The sequence below is a fragment of the Manduca sexta genome, chromosome 3 (assembly GCF_014839805.1).
Source record: "Manduca sexta isolate Smith_Timp_Sample1 chromosome 3, JHU_Msex_v1.0, whole genome shotgun sequence".
In the NCBI taxonomy this organism is placed as follows: Eukaryota; Metazoa; Arthropoda; class Insecta; order Lepidoptera; family Sphingidae; genus Manduca; species Manduca sexta.
In genome coordinates, this window is record NC_051117.1 from 5,050,396 (window position 1) to 5,060,799 (window position 10,404).

A 10,404-nucleotide genomic window follows, 5' to 3' on the forward strand; every position below is an offset into this window, starting at 1 on the left:
CTCTCATCGTAGTTTTTATTTGCACCGCGTAGGCGTGTAATGGGCAGGTGAGGTCACGTCATTAAGTATCTGCGATGTAATCTTACCTCCTTCGTCTTCCGAGTCGCTCATGAACGTATCCTGCATGAGCTCAGGCGCTGCGACGCGGTATTTTCCTTCCAACCCACCTGGAACAAGAAAAACAAATAATTTTAGCTGGGAAGCGGAAAGAGTTATAAATCGTTTTTATTTCCCTATTGAATGATAAATTATTTCATAGTAAATGCAGTAAGGCTGCTATGGCTAGTATTAAAGTATTTTTGATCCTTCGAGTAGAAGATTTCGAGTAGGATTTTAAAATATAATTTTGTACAGAGTACTTTAACTAGGAAGTTTCTTTAATCATAAAAACATTTGTTATCAAGTACGACATTCTTCAATCTTTATAAGAAGTGCAATAATTTGTGAACAACATCGTATGGCGGATTCAAAGTACCTAATATCACCTATAAAATCAAAAGTAGAGCGTCGTAAATAATAAAAAATAATGTGAAAAAAATGTCTCTTTAGCTTAATCTACTTCGATAGGGATGTATATAATTGGGAAGAGTCACAAAAAAGTCTATGCCATGCATTCGCTTTTCTTCGTTTAAAACTGAACCCTACTTCAATGTAGTTAGCATACCATTTACCAGCTGATGCGCAAAACTTGTAAGCATACCGATTTAGTTTTCATAAGCTACACTAACTTTGCGTGAATTTAATTGATTTCCCAAGTTCTGGCACTTCCGAGCAGGTCGACCGTAGATTTAGTGATACCAACGAGATTTAAGATAGCGCCTAATGATAAGTTGGAACATATTACATTAGTTCGAAATTCGAAACTATTATTCCACATACGATAAAAGTTTTGAAATTCAATTAAGTAAGGAAAATATTTTGCTAACGTACATCAATTTTATTTGGGCATATGGCATACGACTCACATAGACACTTTTATTCATACATATTATACTCATCAATAAAAATATTGAACAAGTACCATACTTACTATTTTTTTACATATTATTTCCGTCCTTTAATACGTTAATTATATTCTCTTTAATATCAATTTGCCTATCCCTACAATCGACACGTGTCCATCAATATGAGGTACAAAGAACTTTCCATAGAAAGCGCCTCCGAATTCCGTAGGAAGTCACCGCAACATTACAATATGGATTTGGTGACGGGCATAACCATGCATACAAAATTATTGGAAATGGCATAGCGTACAAAACGCGCGCGAGCGAGACGGCGAATGTTTTTATTTACATTCGGATGTGCTGTCTCTGTCTCAATGACATGCGCGGGAGTGCAGCGTTTTGCATTGTCAGAGTACAGTTAAGGTCAGTGACAGTTAAAAAATAGTGCAATACGCATAATATTCATGTACCTGGCATGGTGATGTAATACTACAATTAAAATTCACAAGGGATCCCTTGAGCGGTAACGTGAGATGCTTCAAGGCACAACAAACAAAGCAATTAGCAATGCGTACTTCTTTATGTACTCACTACTCATTAATAGAAAATATCAAGTTTTATTGCATGTGCTCCGGTAGTTTATTTTATTAATCACAAATGAATGCGTCAACTGTTAGTGAAATCGTAGCGGCAAATATCTATGCAAAATACAACGCTGGGTATGAATATTGATCTCCTGAATGCATATTGAATATCGCTACAATGTATTAATTAAGTTTTTTCTTAATACATGAGCATGTAAATAATTGTATTTATGAATTTAGATAGACCAATATTATGTTGAACCAATCTATTTTTAAAGTTAACAAATTAAGGTGAGTTATATTAAATTATGGTTTAGTTGAGTTTTTAATTCCACGGAGTATTGTGACAGTTGATATGTTGCTAGCGGTACAGGATTTTTTATAGTCATAAGGAAAATGTCGATATCTCAATATCGACATTTAAAAGTTAATTGTAAAATAAAAAGTATTCAATTTAAAATGATTAATATAATAATCCAACCGAGGAACAGCACAGTATTATTATGGGTTAATAATATCGTGAATTTGCATTCGTAAAAATTAACTGAATGAACCGATTCTATGAAATGAAAACAAAGATATCTGTTGGTTTGAACTTGATTATACTAGATTACAGATAAAAAAATATGAGTTTGGAGGTATTTATTTAAATCTGGACCGCTTTCTTCCAATAATAAAATAATATTATATAATCCAAAAATATCGTAAACCGTTGCATTTTATTGATAATATCTATTTTTTATCGATAGGATCAGCATTAAGGGTTATCTGGCAACATTTCTGCATTTACAGTTGTCAAAACAATCCGTGGAATTAAAAACTCGAGTATAGGTTACGCGCTTTGCTTGTCATTACACCATTAGCTGTTCTTTTGCAGCATCTAAATTTACTTGTAAGAACTGAGTAAATCGAAATTTTAAGGGACACTAAATACATACGCTCTGTTCACTAGTATTAACTCTTGCGTTGCATGAACTATGACAGGATGAAATGCTTTAAATAGATATCACCATTCACGCATTTAAAAAAACCCTTGACACAAATACAACTTTTGCGATACGTCACTTGGCGTGTGTAAATCTGTTCATTTTATGACTACACGAATTTATTATGTAAATAAACTCGGTGTGATTTCTTGGAAAGTGGAATGCATTCGCGCAGGCAAGTTTCTGCGTCTCATGTATTGGTATTTGTTGTATGTACACATGACGTAATTACCTATACAATGTACATATGTTTACTATTCCCCGTGGAAATTAATTTATGTCGCATGGAAGGAAATTTAATTATTGAACAGCATAATTGCGTCGACTAGCGGAGAATGATCATCTCTTGTCAGTCGATACTTAAACTGATAATATATTGTTATCTATCTACTATTTTATACTGCCATAATGTACTTACGAAGCATACTAGGGATGTGCATTGTGCACACATCATATCAACAAACTCATTCATTTAACGATCAATAAAATATGCGTCTCCCATTTAAAATGCTCTGTAAAGAATAGTTCCGGAGCGTTTAATTATTCAATGCACACTGACGCATCCCATAGTGTGGGTTCTATTCTCTACTCACAATTCCACTCACAAGTCGTCTGATGTCACCGCGCCGCACGAGGCACTAATTAACTTGACTCGTACGACTTCTGACTCCTTCAATTGTTATCGACCGGTCGACAAATATCCTTTCAACATTGATTTATAAACTGTACGGGTTGTGTAAGAAATTGATTGTCATTTAAAAATGATTAATTTAATTGACTCTTCAATTTGTCTGAGTATTTGGGTTTTCGGTCACATCAGTTATAGGTGCTGCTGTTAAATTAGTAGGCAATTTACGGTGTGGTGTTATCAACGCGCTGTCAGTGGATGGTACACTCTTATCCTAGGCATTTCGTCAACAAGGTTGTTTATTTTAAATGTATAATAAACAACACTGATTAAAACATCCATTAGGACAATTTTTGAGTCGTAGATATCAGGTATTATAAGTGTTGTTTTAAAAATATTTGTGGATGACATATTTTGCATTTTATTCGCAAAGCCACCACTCCTGTGAATTGGTATCTATTATCAAACTTATTATTAAACTTTAAAATGTTTTGTCATAATTTACAAAGTTTGACAATAAGTATGCTTCATTAATGGCTATAACATGTTTTGGCTAAAACACAACGTCTAATAAAATATAAACAACCAAAATCACTGTAATAAATTGTCCTAAACTACAATTTAATAATCCACGATTTCCTGAGACTACAAATAAATAACGGAATGTTACCGGAAGAATACCGACATCGTTCCATTTATAATTATAAATATACAATTAGTCGCAAATAAAAGGCGTAAAAATAAACAAGGTCAGTGCATCAATAGCTTAGTCTAAATCTGTTTAGCAACCAAGGTGAAACGGTTTACTAGTTACGCCATAGTACATTAATGCAAACACTGCATGTATTTACCACGCAATTACATTAAGTGCTACCGTAACAAAGTATTTCAAAAATAAATATAGATTTACTAAAACATATCTTAAATTGCGATAATATTATATTAGATCAATCGATAAATATTTTGTCGACTAGGCACATCATTATTTTGTTATCACTTCTTGATTTTCTTTAAATATTATATCAAACAAAACGTTATTGGTCGTCTTGCTAGTTAGCTTAATTTAATATTATTGTTTTTTTATGAATTCAGTGTTTGTTGTACTACATCGTTGACAAATAAGTTTATAGCAACTCTAGTGCAGCTATACTTCGCCACCTGTATCTGTTCTGTGATATATATTACGAGCATTAATCGTGTGAAAAAATTAAAATTGGTAATAACACAATTTTGGACGCTTCTACGCCCGTTACAATTGCAAAAAACTATTTTAAATTTTACAAATGAATACTTCTATTTTTATTGTTACAAATTTATTTAAAAATATGCAAACAAACCTACGAGCGAAACTAAAACGTAAACACATGCATGTGACATGTTTTTGGCATCCTCCGGACACTGGTACTGATTTGGATGCAAAATTATATTTTTCTATTAATACAAATGCTGTCATCAGTTGGCGCGGTCGCTTCTATACTATTGTCGTATAACTTGGATTAGGTTTTTTTATTTAATTGCTTCTATAATTGCCTTTAGATCTTAGGTCATCGAGGAAATGAAACTGCGATTTTTATTGCATCATTTAGTTTTAAACTCGTAATGACGAGATGAGCGCACCTATTTTGATAGTCAACAACGATTTTTTTGTTTTGGATGCAGTGGCTAAATTCATGTGGATAGAAACATTACAGCTTATATTGATCATAAGGATAGGACAATATACAATGCAAAACATAATGAATGGTTTCATATGTAATAAGTAATCACGATAACGCATTTATTCATGATTCCTACTGCTAAACAACTCCGTTTCCATATTTGGTTTAACACGTGAAGTGTTTACGTGCATCACACGTTTATCTTGTTTATATTCGTCATTTACTAACACTTCATTAACAAAGCTGCGAGTAAACAGCGACAGAACTGAAACAACCTTGATAGTATGAGAGCAAACAAGTCATCTCTTACAGGCGTTATCAAGACAAGTTCAATGTTTAATCTTTAGTTTACATCCTATTTTTTCATGAAAATATTGGTTAAGGAAAGCGGGGCTGTATCGACACGTTCTGAAACCAAAGTGCCCTCACTTGCAGGGTCCATCCAGTTAGCCAAAACACAAGCTCTGGTTATACATAAACAGATAATGGGCCAGTGTGATAGGCTATAGTTTAATCTAAATATGAAGAATTGCAGTAAGCCTTTGCTCAAAAGGGAAGATTTATAGGCTAGTAAAAATGGCTGAGCCAGTTGAGGCAAAAATTGATAAACACAAAAATGGTTTAGAAATAGTAAACAAAGTAATGCAACAGTGGACGAAAATAGCGTAATGTTCTTTTTACGAGTCGTCTTGCTGTTAAAGGGTACAATGAGGTAGTAAAGATGAACATTAAACTATAAGTGACGCAGACAAGTTTATTTGCAAACGGAAACATAGGATAATAATCCTAATTTATCAATATCGAAGTAACTGGGAGCAATGAAACTAAATGATTGATCACTAAGGTGCCAAGAGGTATTTAGTTCAAAACTTTATCAAATAGGTGATTGAAATTTTTGTCAAATTCTATTCTGAATCTGTTCGGAAGAGTGTTCTAAAATAAAACAGCAAAAACTAAAAAAGCTTTAGTTGATAGATAATGAGCCTTAAGCTTCAAATATGATGCGCATTAGAGTATAATTATTGAAAAGTCGATCTGAAACCAACTTAATCTCGTAAACCTGAAAGCTGAGTATTAACTAAGGGAGTTATAAAAACGTTTTATTTACGAGGAGCGGCATCTGACATCACCGCTGATTCAAACGTTGTCATTGCAACTGTTTGAGATGTCTTGTTTACTTGCGTTGCATGTTAATGTGCACACAATGAGACGCGCCCAGGTTTAATTGTTTTATGTGCTTCGATAACTTGGGAATACATTGATTGCTGCGTATAAGGTACTCATTTTCTTTATTAAGGATTTGCAAATTGTCTTTTGACATCTGTTTTGTCTTTGTTACTAATACAGTGTACACTAGTATCGCATTCGGTAACACGTGTGACGCGATGAATGCTGGACGATATTGTAAAATAGTTTGCGTTATGTTATTTGTACTAACTGGTATATTATCTATTTTGTGCATTATTGGGCAATGCTGTGTATTAAGGAAGGTTGCGAGACATATTTAGCTTCACATGATAGGTCTCAAAGGTTTTCTAATGCGTATTATACGAAGCGATAGTTCAGTTTAAATTCGAAAAATCTATATTCTTCAGTTAGTAAAAGCTAGTAGATCTTGGCATCAACGTCATTCGCCCTTGGCGAGCTGTTAACTCGTTTTTCTACGACGCATTATTCCTCCTATTAGAGTCATTTTGTAGGCGTTTATTCCACGCACGTTATCGAGTTACATCAATAATGCAGATTCTAACCTTAAAATACACAGTTTGTTTGTAGATCCACATTTATTTATAGATCTTATTCTGTGAATCAATAATTCAGATATCAAAAAAAATAATTCAGAGAAACAATGTAATTCATTTGATTTTCGTTTTCTAGGTATAAATTCACTTCCCAAAAGGCTCATAAACATTTTATGATGTTACAGACTACAGAGGTTAATACTTTTGTAGGTACTTAATGATCCTTATTACACATTATTGTGAAGAAATGATAGCATTCGCTGCTGGCTTTTAATAAACGTAGATTTAGTTCAAGACTTCGTTATAAGTTAGGTAATGAAAAAATCCAATCAGTACAAGATACAGGAACTATATGTCATCGTCACGTGGTGCCTTCAGCAAGATAACTAAGAATCCACGAATAATTATCTTACACTCTCAATAGGCTAAAAATGACTTAGATATCGAATCTGTGTCAATAATATCAAACAACACTTACGAAAAAACCTATCCTTCACAAAGCTATGAAAACTAGAAGAAATGTAATCAAACACCAAATTCGATACAAATACTTAGAAGCTATATACAGGTAGAATATGAGTGTAACAGAGAATAGAGAGAGCAATTAAAAGTTATTTAGGTTAGGAAACATTAATTAAGCGGCCTCGTGCGCGCGGGATCAGTCAACTCGGGTCAAAAAATTTACAGACGTGCACTATTAACCGTTGATTATGCAATACACGCGACATTTAGAGTTGGTTTAATTAGTGTTAAAAACCTAGAAGATCCATAGCAACTAAGAAGATGCTATGGAACCACATATGTATAGAAAAGACTTAAACTAAAATGTACTTTTACATCGTAAAGTTATTTTTAACAAAAGGCATTTAAAATAATATAATAATAAATATCAAATACTTAGAAGACGATGTCGAAGTATATATCGAAAAATATAAAAAAAAAAAAAAACTAGCTAGTTTTTGTAAAATTCCAATTATATAATACACTTAATGGTTATTACAAGTACTTTAATAAGTGTGAAAAAGTTTAAGGTGCTATGAAACCAGATATAAAAAAAATGTGATGTTATTATTTACTAACTTTATTGCTATGCAATAAATCAAAAAGGCCGCCACTTAGAAAGTAACTTGATTCTAAAAATTTGTAAGAATGATAATAACAGGATGTTATTGTGTATCAAGGTTGGGATAACTAAGGATAGAGATAAAATATGACAGGGAATTTATTATCGAAACATTTAAATTAAACCAGAGTGCAAAATGGGCGATATAGATAAATATTGAAGATAATGCTAATGCATTCACTCTTGCAAATCAGTTGCGTGGAAAAATAAAGCGTATGAAATTGAATAAAACATTTTAATGTATGATAAATACAATGCTTAAATAAACTGACAAAAACTAGCCATTATGATGAAGAAATAGGTGCTGTTTTATCCAACAAGCACCTAACAAGGATATGCAGTAGTTGATATTGAAATAGAAATCAATAAATTCAGTTGCGTGGATAAATAAAGCGTATGAAATAGAATAAAACATTTTAATATAGTTATGATAGTTGTAGTGCCTAAATAAAATGATAAAAATAGTAATTGTGGTGAAGAAATAGGTTCTCTTTTATATAATAGGCACCAAACAAGGATACGGAGTAGTTGATTTTGAAATTGAAAAAAAAATAACATGATATGAAATACTTTTCAAAGTGACCGGTATTCAGACAAATAAATGCCATGAAACCGAGCAGATCACAGCTTAGTATTCCTCGTTTCTGTTTCTTGGAGTAAGATATTTTTTTTTTCAAACACTAACAGTAAAATATAAGTATGATGATTATAGAGTAAATTAATTTGCACAACATTCTGTGCTTATAATAACGAGTGCTAAATTGTTATTTCGCACGAATGTAGATGGTAACTATTGGGTGGTGCTTCACGGAGCACGTAATACGTGCAACAGAGCGTATTGTTTTAAGACGCTGAGAAAAAAGGAAATTAAAAAGATATACATGTCTGCTTTATGGTTTCCGTTAGTTTACGAGTTAAGTGAAGTATATTGTACCATGCCGGTAGAAGTTCGTTGAAATCAATATAAGTTGCGAATGCCGATTTTTTCTTTATTGTCACATTATCGCTATAAATTGGGTATAATCATTTTTCCAGTCATAATAGCTACTTTCTCGCTATCCAAAATTGATTCAAACGGACTAAAGCATTAATACTGCATTTCCGACTTTGAAACACTACTAGTTACCGTAGTTATTACCGAACCATTTATAACCAGTTCAATTGTATATTCATAACAAAACATTCAAATGACCACTGCATCACGAGTAACGGAATTTCACGGTGGCTCGTTCTAAAAGTTTGGTGAACTTGTCACGCTGTTTGATTGTTGCATTATCAAACAATATGCGCGCATGAGTTCATTGTTTACGTGATAAAACATATGTCAGTTGATGGACATGCGTGTTGTCCTATTGTTGCAAACTGTTCCACTGTCAAATGATTGTGATCTTCATTTCGATAAGGCTATTGTGCAGAACGACCTAGTGGGGTAAATTAATTTTTCCAAAATTGCGTTAGTTCTGATATCAATAATTTCGATGCATTTATAAACTTATTCAAAGTTTCGATTCCTACAATCACTACGACCATTAATTTTAAAAAGAAATAAAATATTAACAACCTTATTACATTTTTAACTGAGAAATACTGTTGTCATATACACATGCTATTACGCTTTATCCTCCCATGAAACATGAACGGAAACCCATTTCACACAATAGAAACCGGCCAAATCAATAGAAATTTAATTAAAACAAAAACAAACGGTAACACGACAGAACAAAACACAGATTACGTATTTGGCACGCGTGTACAATCGTCAATCGCGCAGCAAAAACGTAAAAGATGTAGTTTTTATTACATCGTGAGCACAAAAACTATACAGTAAGTTTTTGTTACGATACACCAGAGTCTTGGTACACATCGCATGCTAAAGTTATGTTGGCACGAGCTGGTGATGGGTTGTATAGTGACAAAAATGTTGACAACTCGCATGCCTAAAAGAGCATTGGATATGCTCACTGCCAAATAATGATGGCGTATAAACCATTAGAATATTCTGACCGATTCTTATCTGAATAGGAAGTAGTTTTAAAAATGCTGAAATCCGTATTGCCTTATTACTGATAGTATTTTAATGGTAATTTAGTAGTAAGAATTCATCATTACAATTATCTTTATACGAAAGAGATGAGAGCATCTAGATGAGGTAAAGTAAAATATTCTAATTTATACGGTAAAATCAATTGTGTAAGGTTGGAATTTAAAAAGCATTTATTCATTACACGCGTTAGTGACGGCTACAATTTATAGTTACAAGTCTATGTACAAAACTAACATAGTACCTACTACTGACATTGATCTTATTTACTCGAACCTCCAAAATCATGTTTGATTAATACATTTGCATCACAGATGCCGTGATCTCATCCACATTACATAAGTGGCTTTGTAAATTGATGTTAAACTCAACATCCTCTGGTTTTGCCACTAGTTCTGTATATTTTTAAGGTCACGCGATGTTATGGTTGGTCAATATTATTTCTGTTATCTTTATAGTTTAGATGTTTATTTAAAAGTTGTGGTAAAATAGTTGCGTTTCAGTTTTACGTCGGCACTAAACTGACGCTATTTATTTTATATATAGCGAAATAATATTTTTATTTACATAAACATCGAAGGCTGCCTATGCATCAAGGAATCCGTATCGTCATTGGAAATCCGACTTCAACTGTCTCGTCCTAATTGTCATTTTCCTTTGTTTAATTATTTCCATAATTGTAAAATGTTATGGACTAG

General features: G+C 32.8%; 1 protein-coding gene across 4 annotated transcripts in view; it reads right to left on the reverse strand.

Annotated features, from left to right (window-relative positions):
- LOC115440460 (ankyrin-3) overlaps positions 1-10,404 on the reverse strand; it is a 137,389-nt gene that overhangs the window by 18,134 nt on the left and 108,851 nt on the right. For all 4 annotated transcript variants that reach the window (XM_037439525.1, XM_037439513.1, XM_037439518.1 and 1 more), the window contains exon 18: positions 87-167. In XM_037439525.1, the coding sequence (XP_037295422.1) occupies positions 87-167 (81 nt within the window). The remainder of the gene's footprint in view (positions 1-86; positions 168-10,404) is intronic.